Source organism: Capricornis sumatraensis, chromosome 12 (genome assembly GCF_032405125.1).
Source record: "Capricornis sumatraensis isolate serow.1 chromosome 12, serow.2, whole genome shotgun sequence".
Lineage (NCBI taxonomy): Eukaryota > Metazoa > Chordata > Mammalia > Artiodactyla > Bovidae > Capricornis > Capricornis sumatraensis.
The window spans coordinates 80068423-80092072 of NC_091080.1; the positions used below are offsets into that span (position 1 = coordinate 80068423).

Genomic DNA, 23650 nt, shown 5'->3' on the forward strand with positions numbered 1-23650 from the left:
TATTAATCATGGCTCTTGATACAATCTTGTCCCTGAGAGCACTGTATGTGATGTTTACTCACTCTCAGACAGTGTGTCTGTCAGATTTTCTGTTGTAAATGTAATTCTGTTCACCTGCACTTATCTTAAAATTTCCCCAAAGCCATAAAATATGAATTATCTAAGAAACTCTGTAGTACAACTTAGGAACATAACAGATTCTTATTCTTCCTTCTTAAAACCTGCAAATCATAGGATTATTGAGATTCTAAAATGTTTGAGGGAAAATTGAATTTTGAGACTGAATTAATAACGGATAACTTGACCTTTGATCTGTGCCTTGGTCCACTCTCAGTATCACTGTTAACTTCATTCTGTGTTTGGAAATGATACCCCGGGCAGTGCGTTCATGAATTGATTTCACTCCACCTGTGTATATCCCAGGTTCCCTCTCCTGCTTACCTGTCCCAGCCCCTGTCACTCCAGGACACCCCTTTGGTGTTGGATTTGATTGAGAGAAGCTGTTGTTGGGAGGTGGGGTGTGTGTGTGGGGGGCGGGGGGGGGGGGGCGGGGACAGGGGACGTGGGAGTGAGCCAGCACAGCAGAAGTGGAGCTTTATTCTCTTCCCCTTGTTTCCTCTTATGTCCCAATTCCTGGAAGTTAGAGTCAATAGGAGAGTATAGTATGCACTATGCAGGATTTTAATTCACAGAAGAAATGACAAGTAAAAATAAAGAACCAGGACTTCCCTGGTGGTGCAGTGGAGAAGAATTCACCTGCCAATGCAGGGGACACTGATTCAATCCCTGGTCTGAGAACATTCCACTTGCTGCAGAGCAACTAAGCCCTGCACCACAACTACTGAGCCCAGGTGCCACAACTACTGAAGTCTTTGCTCAAAAACAATGGAAGCCCCCTCAGTGAGAAACCGTGCTCTGCAACAGGGAGTAGCCCCCACTCATCACAACTGGAGACAGCTCTTGCAAGGCAATCAGGACCCAGCACAGCCAAACATGTAAGCCAACATGAGGTAAATAGGACCCTAGACTTCCTGGTTAGAGTCTGAACATGGGCTGTTTTTCATTTAGATGATTTTGTGGTTGATTTGATCATTTTAGAGAGTACTGGGCAATAAAATATTTTCCAGCTCTCGAGGTAGATTGATTTTGCTTTGTTTTTTTTCTCACAGCTATTATTTAGATACTACATTTTTACAGATGCTTAGTACACCATGCTATAATGTATAAAAATATTAGTTTCCTACATTTTTCCTTTTTTATGAAATATTTTCTTAAAAACTGCTCCCCTCACTCCCAGATTGCCCCCATTCTCCTGCTGGCTTCTAGTTCCCTGTGACTCAGATGGTGCTGCCAGGGCCAGCACCACCTGCCTCCCCTGGAGCTTCTTAGAAATGCAGAGACTCAGACCTCTTGACTCAGCTTTGTATCTGAACATGACCTCCAACTTTCTCTCCCGTGGGCAGTTTTGATGAGTGATAACCTGTGATTCCTGAGGAATGTCCTTTGACAGTTGGAAACTGAACTCAAGAATTCACAAATCTCTGCTGCTAACTGAGCAAAAGGCTGTAGAATGTCCTGTGCCACTAGATTTACTTACTTTTATGCTTTTATGAGATGGTTGAATGGCATTACTGACCAACGGACATGAGTTTGAGTAAGCTCCAGGAGTTGGTGATGGACAGGGAAGCCTGGCGTGCTGCAGTCCATGGGGTTGCAAAGAGCTGGACATGACTGAGCAACTGAACTGAACTGATGCTCTGTAAATTGCACCTTTGCATTATAATCTAATTTTGTGTGATTCCACTGCATTTCTTTGCATCTTTCCAGTGGAGTCTGTCTTCATTACAGACAATTTTCATCCTGTTGTCTGTCCTTGGCTGCATCAACCTCCTACAGTGACTGGAGGGATTTCCCACAGGCTCAGCCATGCCTGGACCTGGAGTCAGAGACAGCCCCGTGCAGCAGTGTATGTGTGGGTGTTTCACTACCTGATGGGATCAAAAATGAGTCCTGCTGCCCCAAGCAGGGCATGAGGTCTGTTTGGCCTGTTCCCCAGGCATCATGTGTCCCACTTGGCTGCAGGTCTCTCTCTCAGTCCAGCTGTGGGTGCCAGGTCTTCTTTCTGGCAGCTGGTCCACCTGCCCTCACGTACCCTCTTTGCTCTCATTCATGACATATATGCCTGTCTCCACAACATGCCTTAACTCTCTGACCATAAGATCTGTATGGTAGTCTTATTCCTTTAACTGCAGCTACACCTCTCCCCACTTTCTCTGTTCTAGCTACATAAAGGGACATGATAATGTGTCAAGCCATCCAGGGGATAAGGAGGCCCATTAGCAGGTGGAAAAGAGGCCAACAGATGTAGATCTGAGTCCCATCCTATGACATATGGGCTCTGATATTCAGACAGACTAATTCATCTAAGCCTCAATATTTTCTTACACAAAATGGAAGGGATAGATTGTAACCTGTAGAGTTTATATACAACTTAAACAAGATAAGGCGTGTAAAAGCACCCAGAGTAAATGCTTGGACACAAATTGCCATCGTTTTCATAGGGTGAAAAATGACCATAGCCACTTATGCTGTGGAAGGTGGTGTCTGTCCCATGAGAATGAGGTGTTGGCCATTTCAAGTTGTGTTATGGCTGTTGGATACATCTGTGGTGTCTGTCTCTGTCTGATTTATCTTGTACTTAAATAATATGGTAATAGATTTTCCATAAATTTCTCTGGCCTTAGTTAAAAATCTCAGCTCCCATGGAAGTTTCTTTGTCTCAGGAAACCACAGGTAATACAAATAAGTAAAAGTCAAGTCCAATACAAATCCTAATGTCAGCATATACAGTCTGGTTGCAAAAGCAATATAATGGCTATATTAGCTTTGTAAGCTAGAAGGAGATCACAATTTTTATATACGTTTATAAAAAATGACATAACTTCTGTTAGAATTGGAACAAATCCATATTAGGGGACAGGGAGAGCACTTCCAAGGAGTTAGACATGTGAGACAGACTTAGTGGTTAGGGTTTCAGCAGGTGGAAATGCATGTGAATGGCATTTCGGGAGGTGAGACCAGCATAAGCAAAAGCATGATGCCCTGATTCAGTGAATGAAAAACTAGACACCTGCAAAGCATTCAGGAAAATGAAATACCAAATATGTAACACACGTTTTTACATTCAATCCTCACAATTACCTGGTGATGCCAAGGAAGCTGACTCGTGTACACAAAGGATGGAGAGGTTAGAGAGGACAGTTTTGTAGAAGAGATGTTCTGGAGTGGAGTGTTGGGTGATGAGCAGGCATTCAGGAATTTAATCTGAGAAGTGAGAGCACATGGACCAGAATGCGCAGGTGCAGGGGGCAGGGAGCCAGGAGCTGTTATGCCCCCAGCAAGACATCCTGAGAAAGTGATTCCACTTTTTGAAATCAAGTTGATGTCAATTAAAACAAAGCTATAACACTTGGATTTGTGAACACGCAGGGCAATGGGTGATAGTAGAAAATGGTATCATACTTCTGGAGGGTAGGTTAGCAGCTTAACCACTTCCTCTGAGTGTGTTCATACTTTGTTGTTGCTGTTCAGTCACCTAGCAGTGTCTGACTCTTCAAGACCCCATGGACTGACACACACCAGGCTCTCTGTCCCTCACCGTCTCCTGCAGTTTGCCCAAGTTCATGCTCATTGTATCAGTGATAACATTCAGCCATTTCATCCTCTGTCATCCCCTACTCCTCCTGCTTTCAATTTTTCCCAGCATCAGGGTCTTTTCCAAAGAGTTGGCTCTTTGTGTCAGGTGGCCAAAGTATTGGAGCATCAGCATCAGTCCTTCTGACGAATAGTCAGGCCTAATTTCCTTTAGGATTGACTGGTTTTATCTTCTTGCCTTCCAAGGGGTTCTTACATGACTCTCAGCAATTCCACATCTGAGATTTTTTGTGAAGGAAATGACTAAGGTTGTTTTCAAAGATTTAGCTTCAGGAATATTTAACACAGAATATTTATAATAGCTAACTATTTGACACTGCCTAAATATCCAGTAATAGAGGATTTGTTAAATAAATGATCACATGTACTGTAATATGCAACCATTAAAATACATATTTTTATGAAATACAAAATGAAAACACATATAACAGTATGTTCACATTAATCCTATTTTGCTTAAATACGTGAACTTGTATCTTTAAGAACACATACCACGGGGGGGGGGGGGGGTGGGGAAACAACAACAACAGAAAGAACACATACAGAAGCCTTGAAAGTAAAAATATTTTAAGAATGTTTTTTTCAGAGTGCTGGCTATAGCTAGTATTTATTTACTACTCAAATTCATTTGCACTGATTATGATTAAGGAAACAGTTTATTTTGTTTTTTTTTAAACACTATGATCCTGGAAAAGATGTAATGAGAGTAAAGTGGAAGAGACAAATGAAGGGGTTGCTTTGTGTGGAACATTGGGTATTGATTATGTTGAGCTTGATGTGTGAAGAGAGATCCAGGAGCTAGTGTCTAACAAGTTGTGTCATCATCAGAGACCAGCCTGGTTGGAAAAACAGAAAGGGGCCATTGCAAAGCAAATAACAGAAGATTTTCTCCAAATGTCTTTATAATTGTATCTATTTCTTTATTTTTGCCTTGGCTGGGTCTCTGTTGCTACTCGGGCTTTTCTCTAGTTCCTTGTGTGGCCTTCTTACTGTGGTTTCTTCTCTTGTTAAGAGTATGGGCTATAGGGTGCAAGGGCTCCAACAGTTGAAGCATGTAGGCTCATAATCGTGGTTCCCGGGTTCTAGAGCACAGGATCAATAGTTGTGGCACATGGGCTTAGTTGCTTCACAGCATGTGGGATTCTCCTGGACTAGGGATTGAACCCACGTCTCCTGCATTGGCAGGCAGTTTCTTTACCACTGAGCCATGAGGGAAGCCCTCAAGTGTCCTTAGATTGAATGTGGGTTTACTGATACTGGTGACACTCTCCATGGGCAATTGGTAGAACCCTTTGGTTACCTAGACAAGACATTCAGACTATAGCTTTGGTGACTGAACTCTAGGAATAATCAGAGTCAGTTTTTCTTGGAGTCACCTTTTTCTTTTTAGGGGGGTCTGGGGCCATGCAGCATGTGGAGTCTTTGTTCCCTGACCAGGGGTCGAATCCATGCCTCCTGCAGTGGAAGCACAGAATCTTAACCACTGAACTGTCAGGGAAGTCTCCTGGTTTTTCAGTTTTCTTTGCTGGAGTTTAGAACTCACAGTCCTGTGGTCATGAGCAGTCCTCAGTGCCCCTACTTATCTCAGTCTGTTTACCCAAAGTTTACAGCTGTTCCTGTTTGCACACATGAATCAGTTTCAGTGGAGCTGATAACATGGAAACATACACACATTCTCCCAGACCAGTTCTCACCTGTGTCCTGACGTGTGTTGATTTACATATGAGAACACTCAGAAATACAGGCACACCTGTTTACTGTGCTTCACAGATAATGCTTTAAAAAAAAATAAAAAAGGACATTTATGGCAACACTGTGTCAGGCAAGTACATTGGCACCATTTTTCCTACAGCATTTGGTCACTTCTGTCACATTTTGATAATTTTTGCAATATTTCAAACCACTTCATTATTGTTATATTTATTATCCTGATATGTGATCAGTGGTTTTTAATGTTACTATGCTATGAATGCTTAGATGGTTAACATTTTTTTAACAATAAAGTATTGGAAATTAAGGTATGTACATTTTTATATATATAATGCTATTGTACATCATTAGACTACAATACAGTATAAATGTAACTTTTATTTGCACAGAGAAACAAAACATTGCTATAACTTGCTTTATTTTGATATTCATGTGTTGAGGTGGTCTGGAGCCAAATCCAAAATATCTTTGAGGCCTGCCTGTACACAGAAGAGATGAGCCACATATATATACACTACAACCTGCCTGTATGCAGAGAATGGCCCATCTATATTATATGAATTAGAGTTTAACATTAGGTACAAAATGTCCTGAGAAGCCTGTATGCAAATCAGGAAGCAATAGTTAGAACTGGACATGGAGCAATGGACTGGTTCAAATTTGGGAAAGGAATACCTCAAGGCTGTATATCATTACCCTGCTTATTCAGCTTACATAGTGTGGAGTGAGTGAGTGAAGTTGCTCAGTCATGTCTGACTCTTTGCGACCCCATGGACTGTAGCCTACCAAGCTCTCTGTCCATGGGATTTTCCAGGCAATAGTACTGGAGTGGATTGCCATTTCCTTCTCCAGAGGATCTTCCCGACCCAGGGATCGAACCCGGGTTTCCCGCATTGTAGACAGACGCTTTACTATCTGAGCCACCAGGGAAGTTTTACATACCGAGTACAGCATACAAAATGCTGGGCAGGATGAAGCAGAAACTGGAATCAACATGCCAGGAAAAATATCAGTAACCTTAGATAAGCAGATGATACCACCCAAATGGCAGAAAGCAAAGAGGAACTAAAGAGCCTCGTGATGAAGGTAACAGAGGAGAGTGAAAAGATAGCTTAAAACTCAACATGCAAAAAACTAAGATCACCACATCTGGTTATACCACTTCATATCAAATAGATGGGCAAACAATGGAAACAGTGATAAACTTTATTTTCTTAGGCTCTGAAAATCACTGTGGATGGTGACTGCAGCCATGAAATTAGAAGACGTGTGTTCCTTGGAAAGATTGAGGGCAGGAGAAGAAGGGGACAACAGAGGATGAGATGGTTGGATGGCATCACTGACTCAATGGACATGGGTCTGGGTAGACTCTGCACGTTGGTGATGGACAGGGAGGCCTGGCATGCTATGGTTCATGGGGTTGCAAAGAGACATAACTGAACAATAATAAAATGTCTTATCAGTTCAGATCAGTTGCTCAGTCTTGTCCAACTCTGCAAGCCCATGAACTGCAGCATGCCAGGCCTCCCTGTCCATCACCAACCCCTGGAGTCCACCCAAACCCATGTCCATTGAATCAGTGATGCCATCCAACCATCTCATCCTATGTCATCCCCTTACTCTCCTGCCCTCAATCTTTCCCAGCATCAGGGTCTTTTCTAGTGAGTCAGCTCTTCACATCAGGTTGCCAAAGGACTGGAGATTCAGCTTCAAAATCAGTCCTTCCAAAGAACACCCAGGACTGATCTCCTTTAGGATGGACTGGTTGGATCTCCTTGGAGTCTAAGGGACTCTCAAGAGTCTTCTCCAACATCACAGTTCAAAAGCATCAATTCTTCGGTGCTCAGCTGGCTTCAAGTCCAACTCTCACATCCACACACGACCACTGGAAAAACCATAGCCTTGAATAGACAGATATTTGTTGACAAAGTAATGTCTCTACTTTTAATTTTTTTAATTTATTTTTTTAATTTTTAATATAAATTTATTTATTTTAATTGGAGGATAATTACTTTACAATATTGTATTGGTTTTGCTATATATCAACATGAATCCACCATGGGTGTACACGTGTTCCCCATCCTGAACACCCCTCCCACCTCCCTCCGCATCCCATCCCTCTGGGTCATCCCAGTGCACCAGCCCCAAGCATCCTGAATCATGCATCGAACCTAGACTGGCGATTCATTTCACATATGAGATTATACATGTTTCAATGCCATTCTCCCAAATCATCCCACCCTCTCCCTCTCCCACAGAGTCCAAAAGACTGTTCTATACATCTGTCTCTTTTGCTGTCTCGCATACAGGGTTATCATTAACATCTTTCTAAATTCCATATATATGCATTAGTATACTGTATTGGTGTTTTTCTTTCTGGCTTACTTCACTCCGAATAATAGGCTCCAGTTTCATCCACCTCATTAGAACTGATTCAAATGTATTCTTTTTAATGGCTGAGTAATACTCCATTGTGTATATGTACCACAGCTTTCTTATCCATTTTTCTGCTGATGGACATCTAGGTTGCTTCCATGTCCTGCCTATTATAAACAGAGCTGTGATGAACATTGGGGTACATGTGTCTCTTTCAATTCTGGTTTCCTTGGTGTTTATGCCCAGCAGTGGGATTGCTGGGTCATAAGGCAGTTCTATTTCCAGTTTTTTTAAGGAATCTCCACACTGTTCTCTATAGTGGCTGTACTAGTTTGCATTCCCACCAACAGTGAAAGAGGGTTCCCTTTTCTCCACAACTTCTCCAGCATTTATTGCTTGTAGACTTTTGGATCGCAGCCATTCTGACTGGCATGAAATGGTACCTCATTGTGGTTTAGATTTGCATTTTTTTGATAATGAGTGATGTTGAGCATCTATTCATGTGTTTGTTAGTCATCCGTATGTCTTCTTTGGAGAAATGTCTATTTAGTTCTTTAGCCCAGTTTTTGATTGGGTCGTTTATTTTTCTGGAATTGAGCTGCAGGTGTTACTTGTATATTTTTGAGATTGATTCTTTGTCAATTGCTTCATTTGCTATTATTTTCTCCCATTCTGAAGGCTGTCTTTTCACCTTGCTTCTAGTTTCCTTTGTTGTGTAGAAGCTTTTAATTTTAATTAGGTCCCATTTGTTTATTTTTGCTTTTATTTCCAATATTCTGGGAGGTGGTTCATAGAAGATCCTGCTGTGATTTATGTCAGAGAGTGTTTTGCCTATGTTCTCCTCTAGGGGTTTTATAGTTTCTGGGTTGTGTTTAGATCTTTAATCCATTTTGAGTTTATTTTTGTGTATGGTGTTAGAAAGTGTTCTAGTTTCACTCTTTTACAAGTGGTTGACCAGTTTTCCCAGCACCACTTGTTAAAGAGATTGCCTTTTCTCCATTGTATATTCTTGCCTCCTTTGTCAAAGATAAGGTGTCCATAGTTGTGTGGGTTTATCTGTTGGCTTTCTGTTTTATTCCATTGATCTATATTTCTGTCTGTGCCAGTAGCATTCTGTCTTGATGACTGTGGCTTTCTAGTGGACCCTGAAGGCAGGCAGGTTGATTCCTCCAGTTCCATTCTTCTTTCTCAAGATTGCTTTGGCTATTTGAGGCTTTTTGTATTTCCATACAAACTGTGAAATTATTTTTTCTAGCTCTGTGAAACATTCCTTTGGTAGCTTGATGGAAATGGCATAGAATCTATAGATTGCTTTGGGTAGCATATTCATTTTCACTATACTGATTCTTCCAATCCATGAACACGGTATATTTCTCCATCTATTAGTGTCCTCTTTGATTTCTTTCATCAGTGTTTTATAGTTTTCTATAATAGGTCTTTAGTTTCTTTCCATTCAGTTCAGTCATTCAGTCGTGTCAGACTGTTTGCAACCCCATGAATTGCAGCACGCCAGGCCTTCCTGTCCATCACCAACTCCTAGAGTTCACTCAGACTCATGTCCATCGAGTCAGTGATGCATCCAACCATCTCATCCTCAGTTGTCCCTTTCTCCTCCTGCCCCCAATCCCTCCCAACATCAAAGTCTTTTCCAATGAGTCAACTCTTCGCATGAGGTGGCCAAAGTACTGGAGTTTCAGCTTTAGCATCATCCCTTCCAAAGAAATCCCAGGGCTGATCTCCTTCAGAATGGACTGGTTGGATCTCCTTGCAGTCCAAGGGACTCTCAAGAGTCTTCTCCAACACCACAGTTCAAAAGCATCAATTCTTCGGCTCTCAGCCTTCTTCACAGTCCAACTCTAGGTAAATATATCCCTAAGTATTTTATTCTTTTCGTTGCAATGGTGAATGGAATTGTTTCCTTAATTTCTCTTTCTATTTTCTCATTATTAGTGTATAGGAATGCAAGGGATTTCTGTGTGTTCATTTTATATCCTGAAACTTTACTATAATCATTGATTAGCTCTAGTAATTTTCTGGTGGAGTCTTTAGGGTTTTCTATGTAGAGGATCATGCCATCTGCAAACAGTGAGAGTTTTACTTCTTCTTTTCTGATTTTGATTCCTTTTATTTCTTTTTCTTCTCTGATTGCTGTGGCCCAAACTTCCAGAACTATGTTGAGTAGTAGTGGTGAAACTGGGCACCCTTGTCTTGTTCCTGACTTTAGGGGAGATGCTTTCAATTTTTCACCATTGAGGATAATGTTTGCTGTGGGTTTGTCATATATAGCTTTTATTATGTTGAGCTGTGTTCCTTCTATTTCTACTTTCTGGAGGGTTTTTATGATACATGGATGTTGAATTTTGTCAAGGGCTTTCTCTGCGTCTTTTGAGATAATTATATGGCTTTTATCCTTCAATTTGTTAATGTGGTGTATTACACTGATTGATTTGCAGATATTGAAAAATCCTTGCATCCCTGAGATAAAGCCCATTTGGTCATGATGTATGATCTTTTTAATATGTTGTTGGATTCTGATTGCCAGAATTTTGTTAAGGATTTTTGCATCTATGTTCATCAGTGATATTGGCCTGTAGTTTTCTTTTTTTGTGGCATCTTTGTCAGGTTTTGGTATTAGGGTGATGGTGGCCTCATAGAATGAGTTTGGAAGTTTACCTTCCTCTGCAGTTTTCTGGAAGAGTTTGAGTAGGATAGGTGTTAGCATTTCCCTAAATTTATGGTAGAATTCAGCTGTGAGGCCGTCTGGACCTGGGCTTTTGTTTGCTGGAAGATTTCTGATTGCAGTTTCAATTTCCATGCTTGTGATGGGTCTGTTAAGATTTTCTATTTCTTCCTGGTTCAGTTTTGAAAAGTTGTACTTTTCTAAGAATTTGTCCATTTCTTCCCAGTTGTCCATTTTATTGGCGTATAGTTGCTGATAGTAGTCTCTTATGATCCTTTGTATCTCTGTGTTGTCTGTTGTGATCTCTCCATTTTCATTTCTAATTTTATTGATTTTGTTTTTCTCCCTTTGTTTCTTGATGAGTCTGGCTAATGGTTTGTCAGTTTTATTTATCCTCTCAAAGAACCATCTTTTGGCTTTGTTAATGTTTGTTATGGTCTCTTTTGTTTCTTTTGCATTTATTTCTGCCCTAACTTTTAAGATTTCTTTCCTTCTACTAACCCTGGGGTTCTTCATTTCTTCATTTTCTTGTTGCTTCAGGTGTAAAGTTAGGTTATTTATTTGACTTTTTTCTTGTTTCTTGAGGTATGCCTGTATTGCTATGAACCTTTCCCTTAGCACTACTTTTACAGTGGCTCACAGGTTTGGGTTGTTGTGCTTTCATTTTCACTCATTTCTATGCATATTTTTACTTCTTTTTTTATTTTTCTGTGATTTGTTGGTTATTTAGTAGTGTGTTTTTCAGCCTCCATATTTTGGAATTTTTAATAGTTTCTCTCATGTAATTGAGATCTAATCTTACTGCATTGTGGTCAGAAAAGATGCTTGGAATGATTTCAATTTTTTTGAATTTACCAAGGCTAGATTTATGGCCCAGGATGTGATCTATCCTGGAGAAGGTTCTGTGTGCACTTGAGAAAAAGTTGAAATTCATTGTTTTGGGGTGAAATGTCCTTTAGATATCAATTAGGTCTAACTGGTCTATTGTATCATTTAAAGTTTGTGTCCTTGTTAATTTTCTGTTTAGTTGATCTATCCATAGGTGTGGGGGGTGGGTATTAAAGTGTCCCACTATTATTGTGTTATTGTTAATTTCCCCTTTCATACTTGTTAACATTTGTCCTACATTTTGCGGTGCTCCTATGTTGGGTGCATATATATTTATAATTGTTATATCTTCTTCTTGGTTTGATCCTTTGATTATTATGTAGTGTCCTTCTTTGTCTCTTTTCACAGCCTTTGTTTGAAAGTCTGTTTTATCTGATATGAGTATTGCTACTCCTGCTTTATTTTGGTCTCTATTTACATGGAATATCTTTTTCCAGCCCTTCACTTTCAATCTGTATGTGTCCCTTGTTTTGAGGTGGGTCTCTTATAGACAACATATATAGGGGTCTTGTTTTTGTATTCATTCAGCCAGTCTTTGTCTTTTGGTCAGGGGATTCAACCCATTTACATTTAAGATAATTATTGATAAGTATGATCCCATTGCCACTTTACTGTTTTGGGCTCGAGTTTACACTCCCTTCTTGGGTTCCCTGTCTAGAGAAGAGCCTTTAGCATTTGTTGGAGAGCTGGTTTGGTGGTGCTGAATTCTCTCAGCTTTGGCTTGTCTGTAAAGCTTTTGATTTCTCCTTCATATTTCAATGAGATCCTTGCTGGGTACAGTAATCTGGGCTGTAGATTATTTTCTTTCACCACTTTAAGTGTGTCCTGCCATTCCCTCCTGGTCTGAAGAGTTTCTATTGAAAGATCAGCTATTATCCTTATGGGAATCCCCGTGTGTGTGTGTGTGTGTGTGTGTGTGTGTGTGTGTGTGTGTGTGTGTGTGTGTGTGTGTGTGTTTCCCTTGCTGCTTTTAATATTTGTTCTTTGTGTTTGATCTTTGTTAATTTGATTAATATGTGTCTTTGGGTGTTTCACCTTGGGTTTATCCTGTTTGGGACTCTCTGGGTTTCTTAGACCTGGGTGATTATTTCCTTCCCCATTTTAGGGAAGTTTTCAACTATCATCTCCTCAAGTATTTTCTCATGGTGTTTCCTTTATCTTCTTCCTCTGGAACTCCTATGATTTGAATGTTGGGGCGTTTAACATTGTCCAGAGGTCTCTAAGATTGTCCTCATTTCTTTTAATTTGTTTTTCTTTTTTCCTCTCTGATTTATTTATTTCTACCAGTCTATCTTCTACCTCACTAATTCTATCTTCTGCCTCCGTTATTCTACTATTTATTCCCTCCAGAGTGTTTTTTATATCATTTATTGCATTATTCATTATATATTGATTCTTTGTTATTTCTTCTAGGTCCTTGTTAAACATTTATTGCATCTTCTCAATCCTTATCTCCAGGCTATTTATCTGTGATTCCATTTTGTTTTCAAGATTTTAGATCATTTTCACTATCATTCTTCAGAATTTTTTATCAGGTAGATTCCCTATCTCTTGTTATTTTGTTTGGTTTGGTGGGCATGTTCCTTTACCTGCTGGGTGTTCCTCTGTCTCTTCATCTTGTTTATATTGCTGTGTTTGGGGTGGTCTTTCTGTATTCTGGCAGTTTGTGGAATTCTCTTTATTGCAGTGTTTCCTCACTGTGGGTGAGGGAACTGTGTATGGGTGGCTTGTCAAGGTTTCCTGGTTAGAGAATTTGTGTCAGTGTTCTGGTGGGTGCAGCTGGGTTTCTTCTCTCTGGAGTGCAATGAAATGTCCAGTAATGAGTTATGAGATGTCAGTGTGTTTGGAGTGACTTTGGACAGCCTGTAGACTTCCATGGCTCAAACGGTAAGGCGTCTGCTTGCAATGCAGGAGACCCGGGTTTGATCCCTGGGTTGGGAAGATCCCCTGGAGAAGGAAATGGCAACCCACTCCAGTACTGTTGCCTGGAAAATCCCATGGACAGAGGAGCCTGGTAGGCTGCAGTCCAAAGAGTCAGACATGACTGAGAGACTTTACTTTCACTTTTGGGCAGCCTGTATATTGAAGCTCAGGGCTGTGTTCCTGTGTTGCTGGAGAATTTGCATGGTATGTCTTTCTCTGGGGCTTGTTGGTCCTTGGGTGGTGCTTAGTTCCAGTGTAGGTATGGAGGCATTTAATGAGCTCCTGTCGATTACTGTTCCCTGGAGTCAGGCGTTCTCTGGTGTTCTCAGGATTTGGACTTAAGCCTCCTGCTGGTTTTCAGTCTTATTTTTATAGTAGCCTCAGGACTTCTCCATCTATACAGCACTACTGATAAAACATCTAGGTTAAAGATGAAAAGTTTCTCCACAGTGAGGGACACCCAGAAAGTTTCACAGAGTTACATGGAGATGAGAAGAGAGAGGAGGGAGTTAGAGTTGACCAGGATGAGATGAGGTGGAATCAAAAGAGGAGAGAGCAAGCTAGCCAATAATCACTTCCTTATGTGTGCTCCACAGTCTGGACTGCTAAGAGATGTTCATGGAGTTATACAGAGAAGAGAAGAGGGAGGAAGCAGACAGAGGTGGCCAGGAGGATAAAGGAGGGAATCAAAAGGAGAGAGACAGAGCTGGCCAGTAATCAGTTCCCTAAGTGTTCTCCACCGTCCGGAACACACAAAGGGATTCATAGAGTTGGGTAGAGAAGAGAAGGGGGAGGGAGGAGATAGAGGTGATCTGGTGGAGAAAAAGGAGAGCCCAAAGAGAGAGAGAGCAGTCAAGCCAGTAATCTCACTCCCAAATAAAAATGGGTACTGAAGATTTGGTTTTTAAAGGTACAAAATTGATAACAAATACCGAAAAGCCAAGATTAAAAATCTAGAGTAAATGTTGAATTTTCAAAAATTCAATATTAAAGAAAAAAGTCACAAAAATTATATATATATATATATGAAGTTTGCTTTAAAAAATAGGGTCTCTCTCATTTTTTTGCAAAGTAATAGTGAAAGTGAAAGTGAAGTCACTCAGTCGTGTCCGACTCTTTGAGACCCGTGGACTGTAGCCCACCAAGCTCCTCCATCCCTGGGATTCTCCAGGCAAGAATACTGGAGTGGGTTGCCATTTCCTTCTCCAGGGAATCTTCCCGACCCAGGGATCGAACCCAGGTCTCCCACATTGCAGGCAGACGCTTTAACCTCTGCACCACCTAAATTAAAGGAGTAATAGAGGTCTTAAAGTTTTAAAAAATTAAAAAAAAATAAAGAATGATAGTAAAAATAGTAAAAATATATCTAGGACCTTCTCTGGTGTTATTGTAGGTAGTGTGGGTGTCAGTTCATTTTGATAGTTCCTCGATCTGGCTTATATTCCTCAAGATCTATAGGCCCCTTCCTATATGGTCAGTACTAACTATGGGTTTTTAACCTATTACACCTGTCACTTCCAAGGAGGTTCCCTCTGTTTTAGCTTCTTCTGTTTGCTGGTCTCTTCAGTGTCTAATTTCTGCCCTGATGCAAGCGGGTGGTGGTGGACACTTTTTTAGGCTCACTTGTTCAGTCATGCTGTGGGGAGGGAGCGATGCTGCAAACAAATAACACTGGTGAGTGCTTGCAGTGTCTCAGCCACACTGGGTTTGCCCCTGCTCATGGCATGTGTGCTTTCCCTGTCAACCCTGCTTAGTGTCTAGGTTGCTCTGCCGGGAACTGTCTGGGGCTGACCCTGGGTTTTGTGTACTTCCCAGGTCTAAGCCGCTCAGGTTCAGGTACTCAGGTACTCCTCAAAGGCTCAGACTCAGTTGGGCCTGCATTTTGTGCCCTTGCCAGGTCCAAGCAGCTCAGGTGACCAGGTGTTTAGCGAGCACGGTCACTGCAACTTATTGCCTCCCCCGTCCCTGCCGCTCGGTTTTCTGGATGTACAATCAGCGCACTTTCTCAGGTGGAAGTTGACTGTCCAAAATCCCAAGAAGTCTTGGTTTGCAACGAAGCCTACTTGCAGTTTGGTAGAAAATGCCTCTCTGGGGCCACGATTGCCCCTTTCTGGCTCTGGCTGCCCTCGCCTGCCTGTCACCAGAGAGGGTGGGCCAGCCTGCAGCTGGCTAGCTATGCTCAGTCCTTTGTTCTGTGAGCAGGCCTGATAGTGTCTTAGGTTAGGGCTTTTCATGTGGTAGCTATCCCAAAGTCTGGTTTACTATCCCAAGTTAGTTCCCTCAGATTGCCCTTGGTGCATTCAGGCCCAGTCCTTACTCTAAGCAATGCAGCTCACGCCTCCCTGCCCAGCCTCTGCTTGCTAGTGGCAGATGCAGGCACATGCTGCTTCTCTGCTGGGGGAGTTACCTTTGGGCATGTAATCTGTGGGTTTTAATTATTTATTTGTTTTTCCTCCCAGTTATGTTGCCCTCTGTGCTTCCAAGGCTCACCACAGACTCAGCAGTGAGAGTGTTTCCTGGTGTTTGGAAACTTTTCTCTTTTTAAAGACTCCCTTCCTGGGATAGAGCTCCATCCCTACCTCTTTGTCTCTCTTTTTATCTTTTATGTTTTTTCCTACCTCCTTTTGAAGACAATGGGCTGCTTTTCTGGGAGCCTAATGTCCTCTGCCTGCATTCAGAAGTTGTTTTGTGGAATTTATTCAGCGTTCAAATGTTCTTTTGATGGATTTGTGAGGGAGAAAGTCATCTCCCTGTCCTATTCCTTCGCCATCTTAGGACCGACCCCCGCCCCCCCCACGCCCCGCCCATGTCTCTGCTTTTTAATATGCTGTCTAGGTTGGTCATAACTTTCCTACCAAGGAGTAAGCATCTTTTAATTTCATGGCTGCAATCACCATCTGAAGTGATTTTGGAGCCCAGAAAAAGAAAATCAGCCACTGTTTCCACTGTTTCCCCGTTATTTGCCATGAAGTGATGGGACCAAATACCATGATCTTGGTTTTCTGAATGTTGAGCTTTAAGCCAACTTTCACTCTCCTCTTTAACTTCCATCAAGCAGCTCTTTAGTTCTTCTTCACTTTCTGCCATAAGGGTGGTATCATCTGCATATCTGAGGTTATTGATATTTCTCCTGGCAATCTTGATTCCAGCTTGTGCTTCCTCCAGCCCAGCGTTTCTCATGATGTACTCTGCATAGAAGTTAAATAAGCAGGGTGAAAATATACTGCCTTGACATACTCCTTTTCCTATTTGGAACCAGTCTTTTGTTCCATGTCCAGTTCTAACTGTTGCTTCCTGAACTGCATACAGGTTTCTCAAGAGGCAGGTCAGGTAGTCTGGTATTCCCATCTCTTTCAGAATTTTCCACAGTTTATTGTGATGCACACAGTCAAAGGCTTTGGCATAGTCAATAAAGCAGAAATAGATGGTTGTCTGGAACTCTCTTGCCTCTTTGATGATCCAGCGGATGTTGGCAATTTGATCTCTTGTTCCCCTGCCTTTTCTAAAACCAGCATGAACATCTGGAAGTTCACAGTTCATGTTGTGTTGAAGGCTGGCATGGAGAATTTTGAGCATTACTTTACTAGCATGTGAGATGAGTGCAGTTGTGCTGTAGTTTGAGCATTCTTTGGCATTGCCTTTCTTTGGGATTGGAAATCAAAATTGACCTTTTCCAGTCCTGTGGCCACTGCTGAGTTTTCCAAATTTGCTGACATATTGAGTACAGCACTTTCACAGCATCGTCTTCCAGGATTTGAATTAGCCCAACTGGAATTCCATCACCTCTACTAGCTTTGTTCGTAGTGATGCTTCCTAAGGCCCACTTGACTTCACATTCCATTTTGTCTGGCTCTATGTGAGTGATCACACCATCGTGAATATCTGGGTCATCAAGATCTTTTTTGTACAGTTCTTCTGTGTATTCTTGCCACTTCTTCTTAATATCTTCTGCTTCTGTTAGGTCCATACAATTTCTGTCCTTTATCAAGCCCATCTTTGCATGAAATATTCCCTTGTTAGCTCAAATTCTTGAAGAGGTCTCTAGTCTTTCCCATTCTATTGTTTTCCTCTATTTCCTTGCATTGATCACTGAGGAAAGCTTTCTTATCTCTCCTTGCTCTTCTTTGGAACTCTGCATTCAAATGGGCATATCTTTCCTTTTCTCCTTTGCTTTTCACTTCCCTTCTTTTCACAGTTATTTTTAAGGCCTCCTCAGACAGCCATTTTGCTTTTTTGCATTTCTTTTTCTTGAGGATGGTCTTGATTCCTCTCTCCTGTACAATGTCATGAACCTCTGTCCATATTTCATCAGGCACTCTGTCAGATCTAGTCCATTAAATCTATATCTCACTTCCACTGTATAGTCATTAGGGATTTGATTTAGGTCATACCTGAATGGTCTAGTGGTTTTCTCCACTTTCTTATAGTCATTTTATTATCTTTATAAGATAATAAAACTAACTGAACCCCCTTTTCTTATGTTTAAACTCTGTAAGGATAAATTCTTTTTTGAAATGCCACGATTAATTTGACAGACTAAAATATGAAACTTCAGAGTTTTTCAAATCAGGAAACATGAAAAGTTCTAAACATTCTGATTATATTGCTCAGAATGATTTAGTTCTTTTTTTAAAGGCATGAGTTTTAAAACTTTCAGTTCAGTTCAGTTGCTCAGTTGTGTCCGACTCTTTGTGACCTATGAACCGCAGCACGCCAGGTCTCCCTGTCCATCACCACTCCCGGAGTTTACCTAAACTCATGTCCATTGAGTCAGTGATGCAAATGATCCAAGCATATCTTACTGTCTCATCAATTCCAGATTTTCAATAGAGATGAAATCATCTCTTGGAGAGCTTCCTTCAGAGAATTTGCAGTTGGGCTTCCCTGGTGGCTCAGACAGTAGAGAATCTGCCTGCAAGGCAGGAGACCCACGTTCCATCCCTGAGTCAGGAAGCTCCCCTGGAGTAGGAAATGGCAACCCATTCTAGAATTCTTGCCTAGAGAATTCCATGGGCAGGGGATCCTGGCAGTCTACAGTCCATGGGGTCACAAAGATTTGTATGCATCTGATCATCTAATACTTTCTTTTACTTAAAAATTCATTGGTAAAAAAGGCCAGTTTCTGCATGCATATTTGAATGTGGTTTATTCCCCACTGGCATTTTATCTAGGAAAAGGAAATGGCAACCCACTCCAGTATTCTTGCCTGGAGAATCCCATGGACAGAGGAGCCTGGCAGGCCACAATCCATGGGTTGCAAGAGTCAGATACAACTCAGCAACTAAACAACCAACCACCAGCATTTTACCTACATTGTATTGATTCTTTGATCTTACTGTTAGTGCATTTAATTTTCTGTGCTTTGGTTTTAATAAATAGACTGACACTTGACATGTGTTTTTCCAAGGTTCAATTTAAAGTATTTATAAAATGCCTTTTGACCTGCTCTGATGAAATGTCCCATGTAAATAGCAAATATTGTTTGTGTTGTTGTTAATCTCATGTACATTTTGTCTACTGGCCTCTGTCTTTCAAGACTGAGAACTGTGTTTTATATTTGAAGATGTTTTCTTTCAAGATAAAATATAATTAAGATATTTAATATCAGGAAATGATTTCATTTTTCTACTGAAGGATAATTCCTCTTAAATAAAGAACATATCCCTGAGAAAGTGAGTACTTGTTTGTATGTAATACTTCTGACTTGCCTTATTTATATCTCTGTAAAATTACCTATGTAATTCTCAAGGTCAAATTACACAGGGAGTAGAAATAAAACTAATTTAAAAGCTGACTTCTTATGGACCACTTAGGAGACTGCTTGTTTTTCACTGCAGTCAGGTTATTGTTTTTTAAGTTATCTTCTTCCTTTAATTACGAATGTTAGTTACAAACATATACACACACATATACACCACATACACATACGGGTCTCCCACTTTAACAAACCACATTATGGATACTATGTGATAATTATGAAAAACAAATAATTTTCTGCATATTAAGCATTTAATCAAGGAAATGTGAATAAAATTGCCTGAGATTTTTAGAAGGCAGGAAAGTCACTATAGTTTCTATTGTGTATTATTGGAATGATGGGGGAGTTGCATCTGGTATCTAGTGGGTTCATGGCTACTGTTAATCATCCTAAAATATACAGGACAGGCCCCCAACCCTCAATAATGAATTATTGGTCCAAAATGTCAGTAGTGCCTTGCTTGGGAAACTTATAGACTATTCTTTTCATATAATAGAACTTTTAAAATTCATCTTCAACTATCAGGGTTCTCCTGGGTTTTGGGCATCCTGTTAATTCTTCATCCCCCGGGGTTTCTTTACAGTATGGCATCGTGGGAAGAACAGGAGCTGGAAAAAGTTCACTCATTGCTGCCCTTTTTAGATTGTCAGAACCTGAAGGTGACATTTATATTGATGACATCTTGACAACCAGTATTGGACTGCATGATTTAAGGAAGAAAATGTCAGTTGCACTTCAGGTATGCACGGTAGAACACTCTCACATGTTCTTTTTATAAGGTATCTAAAGTTTAAGTGCTTTTAATTTGATTGGTCTTTTCAAGTTAAGTGAATGAGTTGATCCTTTTTTTCCCAATAGAGCATATATTTAGCAGCAGGTATTTTCAACAGACACTTTCATTGCATACCAGGTTTTGTTTGTTTGTTTGTTTGTTTTTTGTTATTGTTCACTTGTTAGTTTTGTGTACATGTGATTTAATAACTTACTGAGATAGATTTCTGGACTCAGACTTCCTCAGTTTCCACAATTTTATCCGCTGATAATCACATAATTCTGAGAACAGAAGGATAAGTGTTTGCTTAATGCTGCAGAGGTTCCTATAGAGAAACATGAATTTTATTAATAAGTGTCTTACAGATGAAATTTTGCTGTGGGAAACGGAGGACATCTTTTAAAAAGTGACTTTGTCCTTGGAAAACTTTCTGTGAAATAGTGGGGCTTTAAGAATTATAGGATATATAGATACTTTGGAGAGACTTTGACAATTTAGCCATTAATGAATAATTTTCACCAGGGAGGCAGTACAGAATAGTGAGGAAGAGCAGGGGACTCAGAATTCTGTCTCTATGTACCTTGGTTTTCTCTGTCTTACAAGGCAGATAATGGTATCACCCCCTCAATCTGTTGTGAGGACAAAATAGGTCAGTGAGTGTGAAGTGCTTTATGTAGACTCATATGTGCCTGCTATGATGGTGGAGTGTTGAGTTGGCCATCTCTTCTATACTCTTTTCTTCTTCTTCATAAAGAAGTATAAATTTCAGGGAGAGTTTTGGAGACTGGATTATATGCAGGGTAGACGTACCTATTATTCCTTGTGGTTCATTCACTCAACATAATTCTGTGATATTTACTGAGAAATTACTATCCTCCAGGTATATAGCCAAGGGCAACCTAGATCTTGTGTCCTGATCTATCATCCTGCCTTCTGCTTTGACAGACTGCTGATTTAAAAAAAAAAATTGCGTTTTTATTTATATACTTAGTAATCATCTGCCCATCAAAGGAAGCTCAGAAAAACACCCTCTTGAGATGAGAAACAGAGGAGATGAGGCAGAATGAGCCAGGCAAATGTGTTTCCTGGAATGTGCGTGTAATGTGTCCTGAAATACCTGTTTATCAGGAAGCATGTACAACAAGGCACCCAAAGGAAGGTGAATGTGGACTTGGGTACAGCTATTGCTACCTACCCGTGACCTCAAAAATACCTGGAATTAATCTAAGTAATTTAAAAACCAAGATATTCTTTTCAGACTCTAGTGAAATGCCACCTCACACCCCTTAAGATGTCTGCTATCAAAGAATAGGTAGAGAAAAAAAAAAAAAGAAAATGATAATATTGGCAAGGATGTAGAGAAATTAGAATCCTTGTTCATTGCTGATAGGAATCTGAAATAGTACAGTTACTGTGGAAATCAAGTTGCCGGATGCTCTGAAGAGTTAATGATGGATTTATCATATGACCTAGCAACTCTACTTTAAAGTATAAACCCAGAAGAATTGGAAGAAAGATCTTGAAGAGATACTGGAACATGCATGTTATAGCAGCATTATTCTCAACAGCCAAAAGGTGGAGGCACCCAAAGGTCCATTGACAGACGAATCAACAAACGAAACGTGGTGTGTATACATACAGTAGAATATGCAGTTCAGTTCAGTCGCTCAGTCGTGTCCGACTCTTTGCGACCCCATGAATCGCAGAACTCCAGGCCTCCCTGTCCATCACCAACTCCGAGTTCACTCAAACTCATGTCCATCGAGTCAGTGACGCCATCCAGCTATCTCATCCTCTGTCGTCCCCTTCTCCTCCTGCCCCCAATCCCTCCAGCATCAGAGTCTTTTCCAATGAGTCAACTCTTCGCATGAGGTGGCCACAGTACTGGAGTTTCAGCTTTAGCATTATTCCTTCCAAAGAAATCCCAGGGCTGAACTCCTTCAGAATGGACTGGTTGGATCTCCTTGCAATCCAAGGGACTCTCAAGAGTCTTCTCCAACACCACAGCTCAAAAGCATCAATTCTTTGGCGCTCAGCTTTCTTCACAATCCAACTCTCACATCCATACATGACCACTGGAAAAACCATAGCCTTGACTAGACGGACCTTTGTTGGCAAAGTAATGTCTCTGCTTTTCAATATGCTATCTAGGTTGGTCCTGACTTTCCTTCCAAGGAGTAAGTGTCTTTTAATTTCATGGCTGCAGTCACCATCTGCAGTGATTTTGGAGCCCCCAAAAATAATGTCAGCCACTGTTTCCTCATCTATTTGCCATGAAGTGATGGGACCAGATGCCATGATCTTCGTTTTCTGAATGTTGAGCTTTAAGCCAACTTTTTCACTCTCCTCTTTCACTTTCATCAAGAGGCTTTTTAGTTCCTCTTCACTTTCTGCCTCAGCCTTAAAAAAACAAAATTCTGACACATGCTACAGCACAGATGAACCTTGAGAAAATTAAGCTAAGTGAAATAAGTCAGTCTCAAAGAACAAATACTGTATGATTGTACTAATAGCAGTTACTAGAGTAGCAAATTCATGGATACAGGACATAGAATGGTGGGTGCCAGGAGTGGCTAGGAGAGGGGAGTTGTTGTTTAATGGGTACAGAGTTTCAGTTCTTTAAGATGAAAGGAGATCTGCGGCTGGATGGTGATGATGGCTGTACAACAATGTGAATGTATTTAACACCACTGAACTGTTCACTTAAAGTGGTTAATCTGGCAAATTTTATGTATATTTTACTACAATTAAAATTTTTTTCGAAGGTATCCCTTTCAGGAAAAATGGAAAGAATTTTTTAGCACATTCAGTCCTCATATTTAAAGGTTTCCTCTGGCTATTAGATTTATGACTTATGGTTACAGTAGAAAATCAATGAGCTTAAATTCCCAAGTTTTATGTTTTGATGGTATTAATTTCTGAAAAGGCCATGTGAGATTAGTTAGTAGAAATAAAGGGCATGTCTGTAAAGTCCCTTCATATCCTTGAATGCAAAGCTTTAGAAACATGCCCTGCATTATTTATACTGCTTCTTAATAGGGAAAAGTTATATGCTTATGTACATAAAATAACTCTGTAAATAAATAACATTAGATGATTCTTGGCTCTACAAACAATATTTCAAAGCACATATGAGCAAAGAATAAACACACCTTGACCTCAGCATATTTTGGTTTTGTTCTGTTTGTTTTCATCCTTCCTTTGAGCATGTTCTAGGTACAGAGTCCAGAGAGCATGTTTGCAAAAAGTGCTAACATTTGTATCCATGTAGATTCCACTTTATATGCCTTTGTCTCCAAGGTGCAGTGTTGGTTGATTAAAGAGAAAGAATCTTGAAGAAACTTGCAATGTGTAAAGATTCCCAGGAAGCCATTCAGGAGGCAGAGAGGGCTAGAATGGTTAACAGTGTAGACCTAGTGTCAGTGTGACCCACAGTTTATTCCTGCTCTGCCTCGTCAACTGTGGGGCCTTGATGTCACTTGGCTGCCAAGCTTCAACATCTTCATCCTTAAACCTGGTCTGGAAATCATTGCTCCACAGATTTTTTGTGAAGATGTAAGTTAGTGAGATGTTTGTGTCCATGTCTCTTTCTTAGGAATGTTCAGTCATCAGGAACTGTTATTAGTCTTAAGAATCAGGGCACTGGCTTTTTGGGTATTATTTCTACTTTAGTAAAAAGAGTAACACCTTCTGAAATGACTTTACCCTTTAATTTCTGTTTATGTGTTCATGGTCTTTGGTGATTTTCTTTATATTTATCTTTTAATAATAAAAACTAAATTGTTTACATAAATATGAATAGTAAAGCAAAGAAACAGAAAATAAAAAC

At 40.5% G+C, this 23650-nt stretch overlaps 1 protein-coding gene across 1 annotated transcript in view; it reads left to right on the forward strand.

The window, feature by feature from the left end:
- Window positions 1–23650, forward strand: part of LOC138089047 (ATP-binding cassette sub-family C member 4-like) — a 169270-nt gene that overhangs the window by 121775 nt on the left and 23845 nt on the right. The window contains exon 26 of the mRNA XM_068984370.1: window positions 19633–19788. Within this exon, the coding sequence (XP_068840471.1) occupies window positions 19633–19788 (156 nt within the window). The remainder of the gene's footprint in view (window positions 1–19632; window positions 19789–23650) is intronic.